Source organism: Calliopsis andreniformis, chromosome 9 (assembly GCF_051401765.1).
Source record: "Calliopsis andreniformis isolate RMS-2024a chromosome 9, iyCalAndr_principal, whole genome shotgun sequence".
In the NCBI taxonomy this organism is placed as follows: Eukaryota; Metazoa; Arthropoda; class Insecta; order Hymenoptera; family Andrenidae; genus Calliopsis; species Calliopsis andreniformis.
Window position 1 is genome coordinate 2,233,583 of NC_135070.1, and position 25,122 is coordinate 2,258,704.

Here is a 25,122-nt window from a genome sequence, read left to right on the forward strand (position 1 = left end):
GGATCACATTGATTATCATATTTATACTTAATAATCATCACATATATTTAAAGAAAGCATCTCTTAAAAAAGTATATTTTCTCTAAAGTAATTATCAAAAACCTTCTAAATTTGAAGCATGGCAGTGTAAAGGAAGTAGATATAATATACATATAAATATATATTTTTAGCGGTATAAATATTTAGGAAAGTTGCATTTTAGAAATATTTGGCGTAATTTATCTTCAAGTATCAAATTATGAAACAAATTTTAATATTTGGATATTACAAAACACGAGTTTGATTAGAAAATTCCTCAAAAACATACAAAATGTAAAAATTCTCAAAGAATATACTTAGTCTAAAAATTCAGAATTCGTAAAACTACAGCTGTAGATATAACAATATATTTAAATTGTTCGAATTTATACTTATATGGCTTATAATTCAGTTGTCATATGTGATGTTAATGTTTGCACACGGGTTGCATTGCAACTTTTACATAGCACATGGTCATCTAAAGGATAACAACCACGACCCTCGGAATCAGAAGACAAAACCAGTCCACAATCTTCACATTTATAACACTGAATATGAAAGCTACGATCCAAAGCTACAACTCGCACAGTCTCATCTTGGCCTGGTTCTGGCATGATCGGTAGCTTGCACACACAACAACGTGGTGCAAATTTTCTGTAATGTGGAAACATTAATTTCAAACATAAGTGGAAAATGAAATCCATGTTATTCTTTTAAATGATATCATTTGAGTGAAATATCACTTACTTATGAAAACATTGTATACAGTGAATTTGATTTGTGGCATCTACTGTAAACGGTATACCATCCAAACTTTGACCACAAACTACGCATGTGAAACAAGATGGATGATATGGTTTGCCTGTAGCTCTTAATATTCGGTCTAATATTGGTCTGGTACAGACACAGCACTTCTCCAATGTGTTCAAATAATCTTCCTCGCAATAAGGTTTACTTTCCAATGAATAGAATGGTTTACCCTGAAGGTTGACTTTACAAACGTAGCAGCAGAAGCAATCAATATGAAACACCTTATCCATTGCAGAGCAACCAGTGCCTTCACCTTCAACCTTACGACCACACTGTGCACAAATCCCATAAATGTCGCTGTCTTCAGTATTATCTTCCATTCCTTGGACTAATAAATCTGTCAAAACATCTACCTGAAAATGGATATTGAAAGAAAGAAATTAATAATATTTGTTAACAAAGCTTATCACAATTTATGTTATTTTCAACATACTTCCTTAACTGGAGACACTTTTCCCTGTGGCTGAGTTGATGTAGCGGATCCATAGCCAGAATACATGGAATAATTGCAAGACAACTGTGATGGTGGTCTAGGATTAATTGGTTCGTATATAGATTCATATGTTGAGCTAGACTGCGAGCTCGGTCCATAAATATCATTAGGATAATTATCTGGAGGAAAATCAGTTTGATAAGTGGCTCGTCTTAATTCGCTATAACTAGAAGAAACAGGACTCGGTGGAGGTGGTAGTTCTTCTGGTGGTGGTGGAAAAGAGCTACACGGAACATACTCTGATGGTTCTGGTGGTGGTGGTAAGTCATCTAAAATATGATTAATTAAATTGATTAAAAAGTAGGTTCATTATTCATATCTTAAACAATTATGTTGAATATTCAAGTTATAATTACCATGTGCTGACGGTATATTGCAGTATGTATTTTCTGGTTTAGAGTTCCATTGAATATTACTGTAGATTATATCTTTCTCTGTTTTACCTCCAGTTTTAACTGGCATTGAGCCTGAAGAATCTATATTACTATACACATTTCTTGTTGATCTCAAATGATCTTCAACTGGAACTTGAGGCGCAGGTACATTTCCTATATTTGAATAATAATTCTTTTCATCATATCCATATTTTGGTTCATATTTCTCATCCGTTTGATGTATATAAAAGTTGTCGTTATTCTGATAAACTGTAGAGTTATCTTTCCCATTTTTAGAAGATGAAAGTGGAAAGTCATTCTTTTCTATATTTAGAGGCACATATGGTGAAGGAGAATTCATATATAAGTTTGTTGGTTTTTCATTCGCTCCAGAATTATTGAGTACTGTACTGTATGATGGCACAGATGCAGCCTTTATGGTATAACTTTGTGGTATCTAAAAGAAATAATGCACATTTAATTTCTAGATACAGAACCAAATGAATCAGAAAAATTCTAATTCTTCTTAATTTTACCATAAATATTTCCATATAGCAATGGAACAGACATGAAAAAAGAAAATCAAATAGCTGTAATAGAAGAGCATAATTTTTATGGTGTTTGCATAGTTTACTGACCTGAGGTTGGGATTTTTTTGGTTTTGGTGGTACAGCTGGCCCAACCTTTTTTCCAGGTTTGACAATTTTAATACCATCTCCATGATTAATTTGCAAGTTTGCAATTTGTTGTTCTAAATTATTAACATTAGACATTTTCCTGAAAGCAAAAGCATTTTACATTAATATTAATTTCGTTTGCACTGTGCAAACAATTGATTAAAAATTAATATCTAATTAAAGTATTACACATATGAAACTACCAATGGTATGTAGACTATTATCAAGCAATATTGTGTAGTGGCTCTAGAAACTTTATCACGAAAAATAATTACCAGTTCGATTTTGTACCTGTTAAGCAAATGTACATGCCACTTGTTCATCCAAAAATGGAGTTTATTCCACTAAAAAAATCATTAAACTCACCTGGTAAGTTAGTAAAACCAATCGTCTTTATAAAAGCTTTCACTTGAAAAATTTGTTAATGCACAGCTAAGTAATGCTTCGTTTCAAAAAATCGTCAAATGTGTCCCAAGATCGATTGTATCAGGACTGAATGGCTGACTCATAAATTTCTTATCTCGCAACTTCAGAAATTCCTTTGCGTTGACTTTTCAGACTCGACCGTGGCCCTGTTACACACCCACGATCATTCAGAGTCAGTAATCGAGAAACACTGCCTTCGAAATTTTTGTTAATTATACAGTAGACGAATCATCTGAGATAAAGTTTGTTGTGTACAAACTGCCATAATTCCTGCGACTATTGACACTACACTGTTATAATCGCGAGGTTTAGATACTGAAACTATCGACTTCATTGACTTCATCTACGAGAAACCACACCACGCCCCAAACCGCGACATCACATTGTCACGTACATAAAGAATAATTAAATTATGGAAATATCTGGGTTAAATATGATCATATGACGCACGGCTCGCAAATCTGACTCTAACAGAATAGAAAATAAAATTTCAAGCGTATGTTGATGTTTATAAAAGTGGATTATCAGATATCAGATGTTCTACACGCGAATTTTATACGAACAAATTCGTCATTCGTAAATGAAACAGATAATACTTCTGCTTCCTAAATAGGACAATAAACTTATTTCTCATTGCTTTCATTGATTGATTTTTATCTGTATGATCTTTTTCGTAAAGTTGAATCGCGCCATCTTTGAACATGCATTGTGGACTCTCTGAACAATGCGTTATCTACTTTTTCTTTTTTTCTGAATTATTTACAGTCTTAAGGGCCTAGGATCAGATATGTCAGGGCGGTGACATTACCGACAAAATTAGGCAAAAATAGAGGTTTACGCACTGACGCTATACGTCCTTATATTGAAAGATTTTGAGATGGAAAAGGGCTCATTCGATAGAGCAAGGTTCAATCTAGCACGCGCTGGTTATTATTTTTCGCTCAGAACAATCTCTAAATTAGCTAAAAATGCTTAGATTTCATGGCTGTGAATTTGTCGATTTTTGCTTTACTTTAAACATTCATATTACTGAACATCAACAGAATCTGATTAAATAATGACCAGCGCAGGCTAAATTGAACCTTGCTCTATCGAATGAGCCCTTTTCCATCTCATAATCTTTCAATATAAGGACGTATACCGTCAGCGCGTAAACCTCTGTTTTTACCTAATTTTATCGGTAATGTCACCGCCCTGACATATCTGACCCTGGGCGCTTAAGGTTTTACTAGGCTTACAGATGCATACATATCTTGTAGTCTCGGATTCTTGAATGAGTGGCACACAATCGTGGATTTTAAAGAAAGTATCACATCGTAAGCAATATAAAATAATGTATAACTAAAAAGCTAAGTGTTTTCGAACATGTCTCCACATGAACTTTTATCAGTCTTCGTGTCTACAATCTGCCTTCCAAAAATGTCCCACATTCTCCGATACACCCTGTATAAGTATTTCAATTTCTTTACTTCTTATTTAATCGATTAAAATTCTTTTTAACGTACTATTTATCGTATTACACGTATTTATGTTTTTGGCGGTATGAATTCTACTATGGCGTGATCTCGCTGTGACCATTAGAACGTGTTCTTACAAAAAATGTTGCAAAATTTCATAAGAGTGGTTTTTATTATGGACCCCTCAATTGTTAATACAATTTTAATCGGAATTTGATACTTTTTCGAAATTTGATATAAAAAAGATAAGATTTCAAATGATAGAGTCAATCTTTAAATCTTTGGAACGTCTTTATCTACATAAAAAGTAAATATGTAAGCATGTTGTGAAATACCTCCTTCACTACATATTTTTATACTTAGTTTTATCACGTATGTGCGTAAATAATGAAAATTTAACGTTGAAGATCATGTAATTATTTCACTCATTTTCAAAATTTTTGGAATACATTTGCTTCGGTTACTTAATTAATACCTATTAATTTATAATTCTTATTATAATATAATAAGAAACATGAGAAACAACATTATCTTAACAGGAAAATGTATTATCCTTGTTCGTGGAAATATATTTAAAAGTGTGATTATTGTTTCTTGCGTTTTGCAAGTTGATGAGGTAGGTATTTTCTGATTCAGTAGATGAAGCATATATCTTTGTTGCGTTTAATTACTCGTTCGTAAAAAAGAATTGGACTAAAAATTTATGTTCGAGTTTTTACCACGTATTTTCTTACTAAAACAGTAGTGGAACAGCTATTCTCGCATTCCATTTGTAAAGCAAGGGATACCTAATAGCGTCGTTAATTCAGTGATGTTTCTTTACATTGAATGAGTTTTTGTAGTATAGATTGTCAAAAACGATATTATCTATAAATTTTTTGTTATATGTATTTGAAGAAATACAAATATTTTGAAATTAAAATATTAATAATGATATATAGCATGTTGAAGAATATGAAAGATGTTATCGCTAGGGTTCTTCACCTCGATTTCTTTCTAACAATAAATTATTTGTCTGTACAATAGGAACTAAAATTTTTATAACTAAATTTTTACTCTTTACTACTATGTGTTTGTTTGAATAGATGGGGTAATAACTTTGAGCATTTGAATTACCTACGATCGCAATCTTTAAAGCTACATACGAAACAGAGAGAAAATAATATCATGCAATTACATATTTTGTAATCTAATTACATTTTCTTTCATATTATGATACGAAATCTAATCTAAAGTATTTATCGATTTCTTAATCACAAGATCTTCTGTATTAATTAAACACTCTGTATTTTAATCCATTTTATCAGTGGCATGCTGCATGTCAGGATCATAAGGTACACTCCCGCTCATAAGTGTTAGAGCACGGAATAATGACGTGTAGCGAATTTTTCGATGAGAGGAAAATATAATAACTTTTTTACTTTTTATGAGATTTTCAAGCTATGGACACATATGTAATTTTTTCTTTCATACATGTATTATTAGACGAAAACAATTCTTACTGTTTCTTCTTCGAACAGTCTTTTGAAGAAAAGACTGTTTCTTCTTTACAGATTTAAATGCAATTATGACAAGTGTCCTAACACTTATGAGCGGGAGTGTACCTGCGTCTGGGTCTCCCGTTTTTGAGAGGGCCTCTGGAAGGAATTTTACGATATTTTATAGAAACACATTCTAGTAGCCAGAAACAAGATTCATAAAACAATGAAACCTATTCCATCAAAAACGCAATCTGTGTACTATGATGAATATTTTGTTAAAAAGAATTTTAATGAATTGAACAAGAATTAAAAATGCTACATATTTTTTGTGTTCTGCTAAAACAAGTCAGGTATCTTCAAATGGCAGAAGATGTATTTTTTACAGACATAATTGAAAATCTGTACTATGATAAAATTATTAACAATTTTGCAAAATAAAAATCCAGGAAAACTGGTATTTAAATTAATTACTTTTGTTATAAAATAAATACATTTTTTCAAATGAAATCTTTTTCATAATAGCCTCCTTTGTCGTAGTATGCACATAAAGTTCCATTGATTCTGTCAGAACTAGATCTAGGGGATGCAAAGAATTTCGAATAAGCGGATGTCCACTTGCTAGAAACATAGTTCTGCAAACGTCGCTCAGGCGCCGCCAGTGTCAAAATCCACGGCTGGCGGGCTGTTTATTTGATGTATAAACTGACATACCAACATTCTATTTCAACTTAGATTCTACTTTAATTCTGTAGCTTAGCTGTTGTAAAATCAACGGATTTATAATGTTTTTAATTAATTTTTTATGAATAAATATAATTTTCCTTAATTATTTGGTACAAGTATATATAAATATTCTTTCTTTAATAAATCTAAGTTACAAAATGTATAACGCAGACATGCAATGGGAAATAGTTTACTGATACGGAGTAAAAAATACACTTCAAAAGTGGTATAATTCCATTCCTATGGTTTATTGTTTCAGATAGAAATACAGAAAGTGTAAACATTACACATTTTTTTATATTAGCAAGGTTTTATCGATTTAATGCAAATTTTCTTTATGACATACAGTAGAAATTATAAACATTTCACTTGTCATAATTCACTCAGAGTCTAACGCATTATATTTCGAATATCAGGTTTTTTTTAAGGGTCGAGTGCAAGTGATCTGAACGACCCAAGAAAAGTGTTAGGAATCGTTTCCGCCAATCTAAAAGTACATTACAGTTAATACTGTAATTATATCCTTAATTGATCCTTAATAGGATCCTAATTTATATTGCGCCTCGGGTCTCATTATACCTTAACACGTCGCTGCCATTGTTAAACCATTACTGACATAGCACGTGACATGCCGTGTAGCGGGCGTCGACATTGCGTCGACAGAGTATCGGTCAGTCTCTAAAGGTAGGAGTTAATGACACAGCACGCCAGTAGCATTTTCCTGATTGTAGAGAACGTGTTACTGCCGATTTCTTCACCTTCGGTTATCTTCTAGTTAAAATTAACTGGAGGTTTAGATACAGTGAGTCTCATAGATTCACGACTCCCTAAGCTGGTTACCTACATCTTAAAAATATCAATATTGAGCTTATTACAAAAGGAAAAATGATGAACATTAGCTAATAAATGATCACTCTTCAAAAATCTATCAATTCGATTTTGAAGCAGAAACTTAATATGGTTAGTTTAAGCGATGTAACGTAATTAGTCTATAAGGAATCGTGAATTGGTGAGACTTATTGTACCTGAACTTTCAGCTGTAGACTTTCTATGCGATCTGTGTTTCGATAATATAATAGGAGCTCGGCAATATACACTGGTGTACAAAATTAACGGTCCACTAAAATTTTGCGAAAAATTTGGTCATTTTCAAGTGCCTGTATCTCCGTGAAAAATAGGCATAAAAAATATTGAAAGCAGCCATTTTTTAGCTTGAAGTTTCTAGTTTTGAAATCACGTACCCAGCTAATGTTTTGTGCAGTATAACGCCATTTTTTTCAGGATAAAGCGCAACAAAAAAATTGTTAAAAATTTTTGTCAACTTTGAACTGATGCATGGCATGAAAGAAATTTTTCTTCGTGAATCCATTTAAATGCTTTTAAGGCGGCAACTTTTCCCTTTAATTTCCTTTTTTTAGATTTGTTCTACCATTTTTTGTTACACGGCATTTACTGTTGTATGAAAAATGACACTTTTAACGTTGAGCACCTATAATTTACGACTGAGTAATCGTAAGAAAATTGCAAAGGATGTTTTGGAAAGCTGAAAAGTTTCCCTTTAAGGGCACTTCCTTGGAAATTTAGTGAGAAATTTTTTTCATCGTATACAAGTCATTTCAAAATGACCTAGAAAATGAGGTAATTACCACTTTTCACAAAACATGATGCCACTTTTAGAAAAATCATGGAAACATTGAAGTGTCCACGTTTTTTTTTTACTTTAAAGTACCCATAACACCTGTGCCAAAGGCAGAATCGATTCAGATATTTTTTACTTTGTGCCTTTGTTAGTTGAATACGCGATACGATCTGAAAAATGGCTAGATCACTTCTTCTTATATACGATGCTTCTTCTAAATTCTTCTTTTGGTTCTCGCAGCGCGTGAGCGGCAATCTCATCCTTTTTTCTTGGTTCCACTTTATTTTAACATAAAAAAAAGAAACATACAGAAAAAAGATTTACGAAGTTTAGGAAAAACATTTCCATCTAATTTTTTCACAGTGATAATTTACGCAACACCACCGGCAGTATAATTACCCAAAGCGTAAAACAAGGAAGTTGCATGATTGGATTTGTGCTTTATTGTTTGTTCAAACACATGTTCGTCACTTCGCATTAATCAAATTCGCCACGTAACTTATTCTTCAGGATGACGGACATTGTCGTCTGTCTGACACGTGAATACTGTACGTAATATAAAATAACGTATAACTAAAAATTTAAGCGTTTCCAGACATGTATGCACATGTAGCTTTTGATTGCCTTCGTGTCTATAATGAACCCTCTAAGAATATTCCACATTTTTTGATACACCCTGTATATCTATGGTCAAAGGAAAAGAAATATTGAAAAGTCAAAATTGTAAAACCTTAAAAACAAGGTAGCAAAAACACACTAACAGATTAATTTGTTTACATTAAAAAGTTACGGGTGGTATTGTATTGATTGCGATTTCAGCTGTAGTGTGCAAATCTCATAAAGATAATTTTATTAGCTTCATAGACTTCGCGTATATTTGACGTGCATGTATCTGTTTCTAATACTTAAATAAATATGTACAATATTCAATTTTTAATCCATCCATTTTTTAAAGTTGCGCGTAATATTTTAAAAACATTTTTTCAAAATTTCAGAGTTTAGGATAAATGGAAAAGAAAAAACAAATTGCTTTAAAGATTTTTTAATACTGATTCGATGAATGATTCGAGATCATTTTTTCTCTTTTTTTAGAATTTATCATTACTGAGAGTAATCACGTACGTTGATGCGATTAGCAGGTAAACATTGATAAAATTACTTCAATATAGCAAGATAATAACATCTAGAGTCCATTTAATTATATAGTTAGATGTAGATTACAACGATTAATCTTTGACATAATGTTTCCAAATTTCCTACAATCTATTTATTAGTCTAAGTACCTATTCGTATTTACCTTTCTTATTTACCTTCTCTGTTATTTGTTCGGTAGAAACTCTCAGAACAAGAATGTTGAAATTTGTGAAATCATAAATTAATAATGAGGAGTGAAAGAAAATTTGCATTTAACATTGAGAGAAAATAATTAAACTACCCACTAAATCTATGTATACATGTGTATATATGTATGTCAGAAAGGAGAACAATGTGAGTTGTTAATTCTTTATAACCGATCTTAAAAACATACTAAATTCTTCGCTACAAAGAGTATACAATACAGACAATCATAATATAACTTTTACAGAAGTAGTTTTCTATAAAAAATAAATAAAACTGTAGGATAAAATTTTGTATTCGCTTTTCTAATTCACGAGAAAAATAAACTGTTAGTTTAAGTTATGCTATATCAAATTTTCATCCTTTAATCTTAATATTTTCTTTTACAAATCAGTATATTTTATGAATGATAAGAAAGAATGAACATCACTGTTTGATTGACAATGGATCATCAGATATTAGATGATTCTTATTTTTAAGGACACATTTAACGGAATTGCTTGTGCTCGAAAAATAATTTTTAATCAGATAAAATAAAGAAACATTTTTGTTTTTGTACAATTTAAAAGCTGAAGTATGTTATAATTAAACATATAAAATAATTCAAAATAAATTATTAGACATTCTATATTTCATTTTCTTTCCTTTCCAGATTTATTTTAATATTTAAACAAAATATTCTCAGCATTAAAAAATTTATCGTTGAATATTTCGATAAGTATTATATAAAGATATACACAGTTGATTGATCGTTTTGCAAATAAAAAATCACTGTTAGATTTGATCAGTTATTTTATATTTTGATAAATTATCAGGAAATATCAACAAGTGAAACACTGAAAAAAAAAATTCCTAACTTTTAGAATAGATAGTACTCGTCAAATGAAGCAGAGTTATAATAAACAAGACTCGAAAAATTAATATTTACAAAGTTACAATTTTTTATTTCCATTTAAGTGAGTGACTTGCTCACATCAACAGCTACTGTGCTGTTAACTAACAATGAGACGAGTAACTAACATTCCCCTAACAACGTGACTTATAATAAGATAATTCTGTGTTATGATACGTGTATAGAATGGAGAGACAGATACATACTCCATTGTATGAACATGATACAATAGCTCCTGAAGCGAGCATGTCATCACTCTTTAAACGGAAACAAAAAATTGTTTTTAACTTTGAAAGTATTAGTTTTTCGGCCCATATTCATTAGGTCTTTTGTATTCTATTCAACGAATATGTATGTACTATCTATATAGTTTAAAAGTGATGAACTCTTTTTTTCCACCCTATATTACTTGTATGTAGATAAGTATATCACACATATGGAATATAAAAAGTAATCCAACTCGAAAAAAGCAAAAAAACTATCTATAAGCTTAGACGAAAATTATTTACTAAATAAATAACATTGACATAAAGAGCAGTTTTACCAAACGGAAGTTATCTTACCTGAGTAATTCATCTGAAGAAATTTAAAGTTATGCGTTATTTGCAATAACTAAATAATTTTTTTGTTGTTATTTAAATAATTTGTATTTTATATTTGAAGACTTTTTTGAATAAACTCTACAACTTCAATATTTCATTAGCAAAATTTTTATAATAAATAGAGGTGTATTTACGAAACTGATTCATAGGTATAATTGGAAATGGCGTTTTTTGAGTTCTGTCACTTTTGAAATGCATGTGCAACATGTACTTACATACACATTTACTGATAATATGTTATGGATCTTTCGAAGCGACATGATCTAATGTCGCTATTAAACCACTTTTTTAAAATTTAGTCTTTTTGTATACAAGGTAGACCAGCTAAATGGGATCACCTAAATATCTACTTTATTTATTGGTGTATAAAAAAACTTTTCAGGACATAGTTACACTATTTAAGGGGTACATGTTATCATAGAAAGAATTTTTTGTCAAAATCAGGTTTGTGAGCTTTTACGGTCATTAGTATTTTTTAAGTGGAATCATATTTTTTATTCATTATTCTTGTAAAGCATGAAAAAACAAATTCAACGATCTTATTATGTGTCACATCACGTGAAATCACATCGCATATTATAGCAGATTTGTTTTATACTTATTATAACAAAATAAGTCGAAAACAGAGGAAAGAATCACGGCTCACATTATGGATTTGTTATAGTAAGTAACATGAGTTCACGTGACGTGATAATAGTGTGTTCACACCCTAAATGTCGGCATTTCATAAGTATTATTTTACTTTGATCAGTTTTTGTTTGCACATACTAATCGTATTTGTGTCATAATAACTGCTTTTTGCAGTTTCGGGAGTTCGCGAAAATTAAAATATCTCAATGTCTTTATAGACGTTAAATAGCAGACATATGGGACAAAATCCATTTGTTTTTAAAAAAACAAGCTATAATTCTTCTAGATACATTATACCTAAATATTTCATTGCTAGAAAATAATAAATACAATTAAAAATTTTACAAAAAGGCACAAAATTTTGAAGTTCATTTTTTCTTTTCGTGATTGGCTAGCTGTTAGCTAATTGACGATCTTTGTCTCAAGTCTGAACTCTTTCCTTTCCTTTCTGCGATTTTTGAAAACTTTAAGGTTGCTCGTTTGAACTTGAAATTTTTAGGTGTTGACATATAAGAGAAAGCATATACAACAACTTAATTTTTTAAAAGTAGTCGATTAACAACATAAATTCCCTTCGTTTATGACTTCGACCTTTATGGATTCAAAAACTTGCAACATCTGCTATTTAATTTTAATTTACATCTCATTTGTTACTCTTTTACCTTTTTTTTTTATTCAAAAGCATTTCTAAAGACTGTAAAAATATGGAATAACAAGACCAGAGAATTAAATAACAAATTTTCTCATTGGCTGCTGAAAAAGAGGTGTAAATATTTCACACTTATGTAAATGAAATACTGTTATTTCAGCTGCGTATGAATGAGGAGTCAGATTGTTTATGTTAGAAGAACGTTGGAAAAGATCGACATGACGAGTATACATTTTTATGATTGTCTTTGGTTTTCCTTATGGAATTACCGTGATGACATAGTACTTGGAATTATTTTATATAAACAACAATATTATAAACAATTTACGAGGAGTTGTTTTCATCACGTTCAATTCTCAATAATCGGGCAAAGAAATTGATCAAAAAGACTATCGCTAAATGTCGTACGAAACAATCAAATCTTATTGCTAGAGAGATTTCAATAGAATTAAGTAATTTCGTGTTGCTTCTGTTGCCTGCTGTAATATAACCTACATATACACTGAGTAAAAATATTTACATAGAACTGTTATTATCACGACATAGAATCATGTCCCATATTCGTTCTTTTTTTACAAAGGATTAGATCTTCGTATCAATTAATGAATTTGATGTAACATGCGTAAATAATGAAATGTGGCTTATCATTAAAAGTTCTTTTTATTTGAAATTATGCAAACTATGACATAATTTGTATCAATTACATATATCTAAGTTAGTAAGTAAATCATAGAAAAGTACACTAAACTTCGAGTATCTAATCGCAAAACAAACTCTAGTATCAGTTACGTGCGATCTAGTAAGTAGACAATTAGATCTTTATATTATCGTATCTATTCCATTTAATAGATTTGAACTAATTTAATTTATCATTTCCTCGTGATTAGTAATAACTTCCTCTTTCTACACATATAGAGATCTGTTGTGAATTTGTTGATCTTGAAATTGAAGGTCAAATTTTTTTAATTATTACGTTATTGTCACGTAAATAAAAAGTCTGAAATAAACCTGTCTCTTGAAAGATTATATCACAATTTTATTTAGTTCTTAAACTGACTTTATTTACAATATTTGTAGATTTTTCGATGAAAAGCAAAGTAAATAATTAGTCAGAGCATTTACGAACTACTGATGCATACAAATAATATACTAATGATTGATAACATAGTTACTGAGTCTCAGAGTCACATAGTCACAGAGTGTCTTGCGCAACTGAGCGGAGTAGTATCTCTGTAACTATTAGAAACAGAAAAGAAATGTCAGAACAAAACTAAATGCCATTGTATGTTCTATATTTATGTGTTAGTCTTATGCATTCTTACTAAAGTTATACATTATTCAAATTAAAATTTATTCGAATAACATTTCAAATACATTTTTATTCGTAGCACTTTCGAGTACAAATTACGAATAAAACAAAGTTATTCGAAAATAACAGACAATTTTTTATTCGAATAAAAACTTATTCAAATAAAAAACTTTCGAGCAACTCAATTATTAAAAATTTTGTAATGGTATTTATATGTGCCAATACCACTTAATCCGGAAATTTATTCCGGAAATAATATTAGTTATTATAATTAACAAATAAGGTTCAAAAATTTAGACCAAAAATAAGGCTCAAAAACAACTAGCAATTTTATTTGATAAAAACTTATTCGTTAGTTACGAATAAATCTGTATCGTCATCCGTTATTTGCAAATAAATTTCAGTTGCATTTTACAAATACATTAGTGTACAAGAAAGTATGAGAGTAAGTAGTACAAAAATGTTATTTAATTTTACCCTGCGACATGTATCTTCTATTTATAATGGTTGTAAAAATATAGCAACGTCCATTTACGCGAGACACTCTATAGTTGGCTCAAAGACTGTCTTATCAATCATTACTATGTGCGACTTGCATGTAATAGGAATTTGTCAATGCCCTGATTGGTTATTTACTTTGTATTTCACTATGAAATTTAAACACATTGTAAACAAAATCAGTTTAAGAAATAAATGAAACTTTAACATCATTCTTCAAGAGAACGCAAACAGTTGAGTTCTGATTTCTGACTCATGATTTCTTTCAGATTTTTCATCTCTTTGACAAGTAGAATACGATGTAATTAACAAAACAGTTCGTTCTTGAATTTTAGAAGCAAGATCAATTTTGCGAGAACTTTAACAGATCGTCGATCTAGAGTTATAAAATGTCGCTCTGATAGCTGTGACACTTGTGTACTTTTCTTGCATCCTATACATACATGTATAATGTATGATGAATCATAGTGTTGCTACTGAATGTTTGATAAATAAATCTGAAATAAAATGATAACGAAAATGTGCAGTTTATATATTTTAAAATATAATTCATATGATATGACACAAGTAGATAATTTTCCATTCTATTCAATCCTCTAATATAATGTATTTGTTCGTATATGTTCGTATATCCTGTGGGATAAATATATCAATTACTGTGCCATTAAAGGTCAACTTTCCCAGTTTTAATTAAATTAAATGGTATTACTTCATTTTTTCGTACTTTACAACGCATTTAAAATTGTAATTCAATATTGCTTTTACTAATAGGAATTTTTTCGTATCAAAAATATTAGAAATACTTTAAATATTAATTAAAGTACAAAGCGAAGTTTATGCACCAATTACTGTAAATGTTATGTTTTTAATTTGAGTACATAGTTTAAAGGTTCAAGTTGAATAATAGTAAAGTATCATTTATATAATACGATAAATAGTTTGTTACAAAGAACTTTAATCTATTGAACAAGAAATAAAGAAATTGAAGTTCCTATACAGGGTGGATCAGGAAATGTACCACATTTTTAGAAGGCAAATTTTAGATACGAAGACAATGATAAAAGTTCATATGGAGACATGTTCAAAAACACTTAGCTTTTTAGTTATACATTATTTTATATTACTTACGATGTAATACTTTCTTTAAAATCCACGATTGTGCGCCACTCATTCAAGAATCCGAGATTACGGGATATGTACGCATCTGTAGGCCTAGTAAGACCTTAAACGGGATAGCACACCGCGCAAGCAAAAAATGGCCAGCGTTTTAAATAATATAAAATAGCGTGTAACTAAAAAAACTGTACATTTTCGGGCATATGTATACACTTAATTTTTTTCATTGTTTTTGTGATTAGAACCTATTCTTCAAAAGCTGTGTACGTTTTTTTTTACTTTTACGGGATTTGAGCCAGCGTTTTATGCAAAATAAAATAGCGTATAATTAAAAAACTAGACATTTCCACGAATATGTGGACATGAACCTTAATCATTATCTACATATGTAGGATTTACCCTGCAAAAGCGTTCCACATTTTCTGATACACCCTATATTGAAATAATTTTATTATTTCTTGCATAACTTATGTTTGTACATTTGCACCATTAATGCTCTTTAACTTTATCGTGAATCAATGAACTTCTCTGTAAAGCATTATCAAACCTTAAATACATTGTGCAGCAAATTTTTCCTCCCGTTTCCAACTGCAAACAAACGACGCATCAGTCACTTGATATCTTATTTCAATTTACCTATACATTTACAGAATGGCTCAATAATTCATAATAAGTATGTACATTTTACGTGTATGGAGTAGATAAAAGAATCATAGATTCATTTATGATTGAAAAATTGTCCAGTTAAATTAGAACTTGAATTTATATGTCCTAATGGTAATGAAACAGGCGACAAAATAAAAATTCTTTGGTTTTCAAGAATAGCTTACTAGACGAATACATTTTGTAAAAATTTCGCGAATATCAATTCATTGATATGTCTCAGTCCATTGAGTACAACAAAAGACGCGATCAATTGAACTTTAATGCTGTACGAAATTCAAGTTCTTTCTGAACTGCAACAACTAATCGTTGATTGATTTTGTGTGATAACAAGAGGGCTTCCCCCAGCGTTATTTCATTGTAATTTCGCGGGACATCCTATGACGTTATTCGTAGAATTACTTATACTACATAGCGTCCGAATATAAAGATTGTGTACCGTCAACTCAGTCCTTCAAAGCATCCCCACCCCCTCCAGTAATTACATTAGAGAACACGAAGCCACGAAGCTAAGAGAGAGAAGGAAAGGAAGTCATCGCAGAAAGATGGCTGTAAGTTTCGTAGATTGATGCCTCGATGCTTTGTCGTCGTAACAGTTGCATCAGTTCATTTATGACCGCCGTAGCGGCAGACATGTGTTCGGTTATGTTTATTTTAGTTTCACTAAGTTACACAGTTTTTTGAGTTTTGTGTAGTAAAGTAATATTCAATGGACTTCGTATCTGTAGTAGAACAGCTGTGATTCGCTTCTTGAAAGTGACAATTTAATTGAGACTATTTTATTCCACTTTAATGGGTGGTTAAATATCACCTTGCATGAGTAATATCGAAATATCCGCTTCTTTCTTTATCGTTACGCTGATTCATCTATATTGGTACATATTTTTACAGCATACAATATAATTTTGAAACTTTTATCAGGTTCCATGTGATACATATGTATTCAAATTTTTCATTATATTTATTGTTATAGTTATTGTATTCCATTATTTCACAATATTTATTGTATTTCATTATTTCATTATTCTCTCATATTAAATGTAAACAAGTTTTCTGTTGTATTTGTAACTATAGACACAATTGCATTTAAAAGTTACTTTAAATTACTGATCTGATTTTAGAGCCATTGTATCAATACACCATGCAGAATAGTTACACTACTGAATCCAACAATGATTCAACAATCACAACAATTTCGAATCAACAGATGCAGGAAGTACAAAACAATGTTAAAGCGACGGAAAATACTTATTTGACAGCTACTAGCGATCAAGCATACTTTGCAGATGAAAAAATTCATATACCAGAAGCAGATAATGTAATACATTTGATTTTGTGTAGTTTAGATTAAGAAGTAACTATTTATCATTATGAAACATTTTTAAACATAAATGGGACTTTTTACAGAGTATATTTAGTTTCAAGAAGTTATGGGCCTTTACAGGCCCTGGGTTTTTAATGTCTATAGCTTATTTAGATCCTGGAAATATAGAATCTGATTTACAGTCTGGAGTAGCTGCCAAATATAAGGTACTTAAAAATTATTTCGATACTGTTATTATTTTAATTTTTCTTTATTTTTTAATGGACTTATTTTATTTTAGTTATTATGGGTATTATTAGGTGCAACAATTTTAGGCCTTATTATGCAAAGGTTAAGTGCAAGGCTTGGTGTAGTAACAGGCTTACACCTTGCAGAAATGTGTTATAGACAATATAAAAAAGTACCTAGACTAATTTTATGGATAATGATGGAAGTAGCTATAATTGGTAGCGATATGCAAGAAGTAATAGGAACAGCAATTGCTTTGTCCCTATTAACAAATAAAGTGTAAGTGACTGATGCATTTGTTAAATATTATTTAAAGCTTTTAATGCAAATAATATGTGTTATTAACCTTTTACTAGGAAATTCATTATCTTTTGTTTTATTTCACAGGGTAAGTCTAATATCTGGGCTATAGCCTTATTTCAGGTGAAGCTAGAAAAAGTATTGTTTAACAAGCTCTATCGTTCTATGATATAATTTTTTCCATTAGTATCATTTTGAATATCTGCAAGAAATGTTCAAACATTCAACTATTACATTCTAAATATTTTTTCACAAGTATTTCTGTATGTTGTATCCTAATACTTTTTCACACAGAATGATACAACAAATTAATTTATGTCAAAGAAAAATCGTAGTTCCATTTAAGAAAATACACGAAAATGTACTTAACAAATACACTGATGCTCTTACGAAAAAATTTGCAATCTGGAATGATAAGCTTATTAAATAGTGCAAAATCTTCTTCTACAAAATTTTTTCTAATTTTAACTGAAATAAAGTTGTAGCCCAGCCTAGTTGTTAAAGTCAACCTGTATATTCTGTCGACTCTGATTTAACGCGTTAACTGTCACACTATATTATCATACTATTCTCGAGAGACCACTATGTGTTTTCCCGTGAAGTATACGGTTCACTTTCGGAGTAAACTCGTAGTTGGTGTTGTTAATAAACCGCCGTAGACGAATTATTTAGTGATTATCAGTCAACATATTAAAGATAACATTAGATAACTGATTAAATATTATAATCATAATATAATTTTTCCAATATAATATGTGTATATTTAATGTATTTCAGAATTCCTATATGGGGTGGTGTGCTCATTACAGTAATTGACACTTTCACATTTTTATTATTAGACAAATATGGTCTGAGAAAATTAGAATTTTTCTTTGGATTCCTTATCACTATAATGGCTGTGACTTTTGGTTATGAGGTAAATATTGTTACTTTTATGATTTACTTTCACTATATCTTTTCATCATATCTTTATGAAATTTTTCAGTATGTTGTCTCTGCTCCTCCACAAGGTGAAGTAATAGAAGGCATGTTTATACCGTGGTATGAAAATTATGATAGGAATATGTTATTACAAGCAGTAGGAATTATTGGCGCAGTCATAATGCCACATAATTTATATCTTCACAGTGCTCTTGTTAAAGTAAGCAAACAGCAGAGACTATAAGTAATGTCTTTTCCATGAATTTGAAGAAGTAGGCATTCGGATATTTTACGCGTTACTATTTTATGAAATTAAACATTCTAACATAGTTTTCTTTTTCAGTCAAGAGATATTAATCGTAGAGAACCCAAAAAAATAAAAGAAGCAAATATGTATTACTTTGTTGAAGCTTGCATTGCGTTACTGGTTTCGTTTATAATTAATGTATTTGTTGTAGCAGTTTTTGCGAATGGTCTTTATAATAAAACCAGTTCAGATGTTGTAAGTATAGAAAATAATTATCAATTGTTAATGAAATGTAAAAATGTGCTTGCTATAATTGTATTATATTTTATATCATATTTTAGTACGAAGTTTGTAAGGCTAATAACTACTCTATAGGAATGGAAACATTTCCAGTAAGTAGCAGTAAATAATTCTTGTTATTTATTTAGAAAATGCAATCTTATCGTTATGTTTATTAATTTCAGTCTAGCAATACGACTATTTCAGTAGACCTTAATAAGGGTGGCATATTTCTTGGTTGCGCTTTTGGTGCGGCAGCAATGTATATTTGGGCTGTAGGTATATTTGCTGCTGGTCAATCTTCTACAATGACAGGAACATACGCAGGGCAATTTGCAATGGAAGGATTCTTGAATCTACAATGGGCTCGTTGGAAAAGAGTCCTTTTTACGCGAATGATCGCCATTGTTCCTACATTTTTGGTTGCATTTTTTAGCGATATAAATAATTTAACTGGAATGAATGATATTTTAAATGCAATCATGACTCTTCAATTACCTTTTGCTATCTTGCCAACGATCGCCTTTACCAGTAGTTCTCAAATAATGGGTGAATTCCGGAATGGAATGTATGTAATTATTTTTGCATTTTTCGTACATTTGTATTGTTTCTAACATATATCTCTTAATTTTAGAGTGAACAAAATCATTGCAACAGCATTGTCTGTTATAGTAATAGCTATAAACATATATTTTGTATTCAATACTGTTCAAGAAGATTTGCCGCATCATTGGGCAGTGATACTTGCAATTTCTGTATATTCTATTTTATATCTATTATTTTGCCTGTATTTAGTAATTCACGTGGCTGTTAGTATGGGTGCGACTTCTCTTGGTAGCCATCCGGTATGTACCAAATTATACATAATATTATTCTTATTACTGTGTGACAGTCATAATTTTATTATTTTTGTTTATTGCAGTTTGTAAATAAATATATTGGCAGTCCAGTTAGTACAACACTTGGATTATCAAACCCAACTTTATATGCGAGGTAAGAATTATGTATATGTATTCAAGAATAGTATTTTGTTTTACATTTTGGAAGAAATTATTTTTTTTATAAATATAATAACACATCATAAGTAAGCACTTACGGTTAACAAATTTTGCAAAAATGTTGTTCCAAATTTGTACTTCATTTGATTTATACAGGGTAAGGTACATAAAGCGTGAAAAGCTGTTTACTTAGAAACTGCTGCAGATATTTACATGAATTTATTTTTTAATTATATGGAAGAAGGTTAATTATTTATAGTACAACAAATTTTACAGGGTCGGATTCTAAGGAGGCGATACAGGTACTTATTATTTTTAATTGGGACTTCATATGTTTTGTCATGGAGTTTGAAACCTTAGAATATTCTACGCATAAAAGTATAAGAGTAGAATGTGGAAAAAATTAATATTTTGCAAAACATTTCAAATTTTTTGACTTGATTTTGTGACTCTACTCAACAAAATTGTTTTTCTTTTAAAAACACTCAGGTCGACCAAAATCACTATTAAATAAGTAGCAGTTATAGTATTCTTATTTATAGTTATTTCAGTAAATGCTTGAACTGCTGGGTAGTAACTTCTAAACATTCTGTAATGCGATGGCAAAATGATAATCTGATCGTATTTAATATTTCCTGTGTAATTTCAATACAATTTCTTCATTTTTATATCACCTAGTGTGCTATGTGACTAAAATATTATAACTGTTTTTTATTCAAAAGTGGACTTAGCGTTAGCGTTAGATTTAGTGACGTTAGAATATTCTGCCTGTAAAAGTATATACAGGGTGTAACAAAAATGTCGCAGTTCCTTAAAAGGGGTGATTTAGGAGGTGATTTGAAACAACTTTTTCCTTAGCGAAAATGTAAGATGAGGCTTCGTTAACGAGTTATTAACGAAAAACACCGGCCAATGAGAGCGCGAGTTTGCCGCCCGAGCGACCTATATATATATATATATATATATATATATATATGTCAAAAAAAACCAATCTCGTTGAATGGAGTATACATCCCACAAAAAATTTGAAATATCTCACAAAGTATCAACAATCTTATACTTTTATACATAGGATGTTCTGAAGGCAATAAAACACGTGGTTCCAGTTAAAAATAGTATTTCCTTTATCTCTGTAAAATTGTGTTGCACTGTAAATAGTTAGCCTCCTTGTCGCATGTAGTTAATAAAAAAGTTCGTTTAACTATCTGCAGTAGTTTCAGAGAAAATAGTTTGTCACAGTTTCTGTGGTTCACTCTGTATAGCAGAAATATACTTGTGTAATATTTATAATAATAACACTTATACATGTTTTGTAAGTATTGTAATTGTGCATGAATGTTACTAATTTCTTATATGTATATGTTTGTTGGTATATTGTGACTATCATGCAACATTGTATATTCGTTATTATAACAATATGTTTTTTTTAATGAATTTATTAATTGTGGAATATTTTATACATGTGTAACATTTATATACTTTTCAAAATAACACTTTTTATTTCATTAAATTTAAATAATACTATTTCAAGTATTCATATGAAAATCATGGGACACTTGTTTGTATTTAAATGAAATGTGTATGTGTGAATGTGACGTTTCTTACTCATGCCTTTTGAATATGAAATGTAAATGTCAAGCTAAAAACATTTGTGTATATGTATGCTTGTTTAACATTGTATACGTTTTATAATAAATACTAACATGCTTAAAATTGATAGACTAATTGTGTTGTATTTTCTCTGTTGTGTTTTTTATATTCATTGCCAAATTATTCAAGGTTATTACATTTTAAACGTAAGGAATATGTACTTAGTTTAGCAATATTTAATCAAAAAGTAATTCAAACAATTATTCTCAGGAATTGGTAAATATTGCAGTAATAGACATATAGAAAATAAATATATTTATTATTTTACATTCAGTGTATGAAACTGTTTTTAACATTTAAGTAAATATTTTATCGTATCAAGCATATTGTTATCATTAAGATTTTGAATTATTCTTTTTCCATCCATAGTTTCTTCAATGTGTCAGAAACATCATTAAGTACATAATCACGTTCACTTTATGAAATTAATATAAACAAGATACATATCTTCTTCTAAATTCTGAAAGTGTGTCAGGTTTACAGCGCTTGCAACATCAACAACTTCAACAATAACATCATACATGGTATGTATTAGTAATAGAATTATTTTCTATTATTCAGTAAGTCAGTTAAATAGTTAGTTTACTATCAGTCAAGTGAATACAATATCTCATACCAATATGGAACTGTTGTGGTGCTGCTTCACCTTCAACTTAAAAACAAATTCAAAAGTAATTTTATGATTATTAGTTAAAAAGAGGAACAATAATGTAGTAACTTGAATCATTTTCATAGATTAATACAAATAAACTATAATACAGTCATATTGTTAACACTATTATATTATATTTATTATTTTATTTATTATGAAACAAAACTATACAAAGAAGCAGATTTTAGAAAGCCTAATCATAATTATCATAAAAATTGCTTGAATGTCGCCTATTTGCTGTAACAATGACACAACTTAAAATAATCATGATTTTTAAGAAAATAAATTAATACCGCCATTTAATACAAAAACCTTCTTTCCTTATTAATAATTTAAAGAGAGCAAATTTTTAAGTTACTTCATTCTTCCAGCAAATGAGCAATATTATAATCATCTGTTATTTATTTGTTACTTGCTTTATGTCTATCACATGTGTCTACAATTGTTATGAGTCTTTTAATAACAATTTACTTTTTAATACTTTCGAAATAATTAACTAAATATTTTCGTTGCATGCGTATTTTTCTAACCAAAACAAGGGTGGGCATACAACACTAACATGACTTAAAATTTTATAAACAAAGGTAAGAATTATAAAGACTCTTCTATATCGTTAAAACTTAAAATATGTTATTTCAAGTATGTAGTACCTAATTCTTGTCTAATTGTTACATATCTCCAGTACAATTAATTGATATAATCTCTTAAAATAATCATACATATATCTCTAAGTTTAATTTTCATTTAATGAATCAACAGGAAAGCTAATTTATTTTATACTTATTTCAGATCAAATCCTGCGTTTAACATTCAAGAAAACTGGACAGAAAATTATAACGTAATTCCTGATTACTAATAAATCGCCAACACTAAATGTACATAAATATACATACCTAACACTATAAACGATGTACAATATTTGTAATTTATATTCTGTTAAAACCACGTACAACGTAATTGAAAACTCAATGATCTTAAAATTTTTGTACAGCAAGAATTCTAATAGTAAGTAAATTTCATTGTATCATACCTATCACAACATTTAACAACCGGTATACATATATATACGTATGTGTATCTGGATTTAATGCTATAGCGTTAAATGTGTATGTATATATTTAACATAAAATAAAATCATTTAAAAGAATTTTCAAATTTATCTACATCTTATTTTCAATATTACTCAATATTCAATATAAGTATACATAAAGACAATTTTATATATTTAATTTGAAATATTTGAATGGCCTTGATATTATTTTCGCGCCTTTCCTAAGGAACAACACGTATACAGACCTTAGCACAGGTGATAGAGTTGGACAGAGTTGGCTGTGACCATAGAATACAAAAGAAAAAAACAAAATATTGTATTGGGCTTGATTTTAAAGTTAGTTTGTCTTCACTTCACTCTCTATTACAGTTGAACAGTCATTATAAACGTACTTAACCATAAACAGAAAATTGAAGACCCTGAAGGGTCAACAATGTACATCCACTTAAATCCACCTAAAACATATACAAGAGGGAACGTGCAATCTATCTACGATTCTCAAAGGACACCGATCTCTGGAGAGATAAACAGGTACTTTTAAATTGAAAGTTTTATTCCAAATATACGATGTAACTTTTCTCATTATTTTCTTTATTCTCTTTTAAATATCACAAAAATATTTGGTGTAAGATACATTTATATCCGTTCGATTTCGATGTTAGAAAATCTTACAATATTAAAACAGTCTAGTACGGGGAAAAAAGTTCACGATTAAATTGACTATCAAGCGAAATTAATTCTTTGATCGTAAGTATCATTTTTTCCTCTTCGGTTTAAAATTAATTACAAATTGTTTAATTAAAGGGTATTGTATGGTCGCAAATAATTTCCGTCAGTAAACAATGCTTTTAAAAGAATAACGGTAAAGTGGTTTCATATGTATAGTTATTCCTTTGTTTAAAACCGGTATATGTTTTTTCTTACCATAACTTAATCTAAAATGATTAGATATCCTGTAAAATATCGCAGACAACTGTAATTTTTCCTTTATATATCTTTCTATGTACATATTTTAAATTTTACTGATATTATACATCGTCTTAGAACCATTGGTACAAGTAGAAAGATGGTCATTTTATGTGAACGAATTGAAACTAGGTATAAAATTGAAAATAAAAAATAAAATTTTTTTATATCTTGTTCCATTTTTAAAATTTAATTTTAACGTTTAACCTAGTACAATTTTCAAACTCAAATTCAATTTGCTAAAAAATGAAACGCGATATAAAATAAATTTATTTTATATTTTCGATTTATTTTTTCATACAAAATTACTAGTTGTGTAACGCCCTGTATACGCATATAAACACGATTTCAATTGCAGTGTATTATACAATCCGGATTGTGCGCCATTTAAATTCGTTAATTAACGCATAATAAACAATATTTGCCCTGAGTTAGTATAAAGTAATAGAACCGAATGTTGATCGATATTCCAATATAGTCACAAAATTCAGCTTTTGTCGATTTTCTCTGCTGTTTAATATTAAATAGCTATATAGCGTAACGGTATTTACGATTTTTATTTTATTTTAATTACGTTCGCCAACAAATTGTAAAAATACTTTTTTGTTAGAAAAAAGATAGACCAACCTAGTTGTTTTTAACGGAATCATATTTTTTAATGTAGTATTTGTTGCTATTTATTATTCCGCAAAAAAAGTGTCATACGATTTT

The 25,122-nt window shown here is 29.6% G+C and overlaps 2 protein-coding genes across 9 annotated transcripts; one reads left to right on the plus strand and one right to left on the minus strand.

The window, feature by feature from the left end:
* Positions 1–68: 68 nt before the first annotated feature.
* Zyx (lipoma-preferred partner zyxin) lies at positions 69–3,109 on the minus strand. Of its 3 annotated transcripts, none has more exons than XM_076384013.1 (6): positions 2,739–3,109; positions 2,232–2,472; positions 1,678–2,152; positions 1,262–1,590; positions 766–1,181; positions 69–672 (listed from the first exon to the last, which is right to left on the minus strand). In XM_076384013.1, the coding sequence occupies exons 2-6, from the start codon at positions 2,466–2,468 to the stop codon at positions 420–422; spliced, it is 1,710 nt and encodes a 569-aa protein (XP_076240128.1). In that variant the 5' UTR covers positions 2,469–2,472; positions 2,739–3,109; the 3' UTR covers positions 69–419. The 3 variants fall into 3 exon arrangements, with proteins under 3 accessions (XP_076240128.1, XP_076240129.1, XP_076240130.1); XM_076384014.1 differs by having other exon boundaries at positions 2,334–2,472; positions 2,739–3,107; XM_076384015.1 differs by having other exon boundaries at positions 70–672; positions 1,678–2,128; positions 2,334–2,472; positions 2,739–3,107.
* Positions 3,110–16,322: 13,213 nt separating this feature from the next.
* On the plus strand, positions 16,323–23,541 carry Mvl (solute carrier family member malvolio). Of its 6 annotated transcripts, XR_013002608.1 has the most exons (14): positions 16,411–16,670; positions 16,917–17,113; positions 17,203–17,325; positions 17,400–17,626; positions 18,425–18,563; positions 18,633–18,788; positions 18,912–19,070; positions 19,157–19,207; positions 19,280–19,662; positions 19,729–19,939; positions 20,017–20,087; positions 22,112–22,266; positions 22,934–22,978; positions 23,184–23,541. XR_013002608.1 is itself a non-coding variant. In XM_076385095.1 (12 exons), the coding sequence occupies exons 2-12, from the start codon at positions 16,937–16,939 to the stop codon at positions 23,248–23,250; spliced, it is 1,764 nt and encodes a 587-aa protein (XP_076241210.1). In that variant the 5' UTR covers positions 16,323–16,346; positions 16,917–16,936; the 3' UTR covers positions 23,251–23,541. The 6 variants fall into 6 exon arrangements, 4 of the variants coding, with proteins under 4 accessions (XP_076241210.1, XP_076241209.1, XP_076241213.1 ...); XR_013002609.1 differs by lacking the exon at positions 22,934–22,978; XM_076385095.1 differs by lacking the exons at positions 16,411–16,670; positions 22,112–22,266; positions 22,934–22,978 and adding an exon at positions 16,323–16,346.
* The last annotated feature ends 1,581 nt before the right edge of the window (positions 23,542–25,122 follow it).

Coding starts and splice junctions, on each gene's coding strand:
- Mvl (XM_076385095.1), top strand. CDS start 16,937: ATGCAGAATAGTTACACTACTGAATCCAACAATGATTCAACAATCACA. Junction 17,326..17,399: donor GAGTAGCTGCCAAATATAAG/GTACTTAAAAAT, acceptor ATTTTATTTTAG/TTATTATGGGTATTATTAGG. Junction 17,627..18,424: donor TCCCTATTAACAAATAAAGT/GTAAGTGACTGA, acceptor AATGTATTTCAG/AATTCCTATATGGGGTGGTG.
- Zyx (XM_076384013.1), bottom strand. CDS start 2,468: ATGTCTAATGTTAATAATTTAGAACAACAAATTGCAAACTTGCAAATT. Junction 2,153..2,231: donor GCTATATGGAAATATTTATG/GTAAAATTAAGA, acceptor TATTTCTTTTAG/ATACCACAAAGTTATACCAT. Junction 1,591..1,677: donor CAATATACCGTCAGCACATG/GTAATTATAACT, acceptor ATCATATTTTAG/ATGACTTACCACCACCACCA.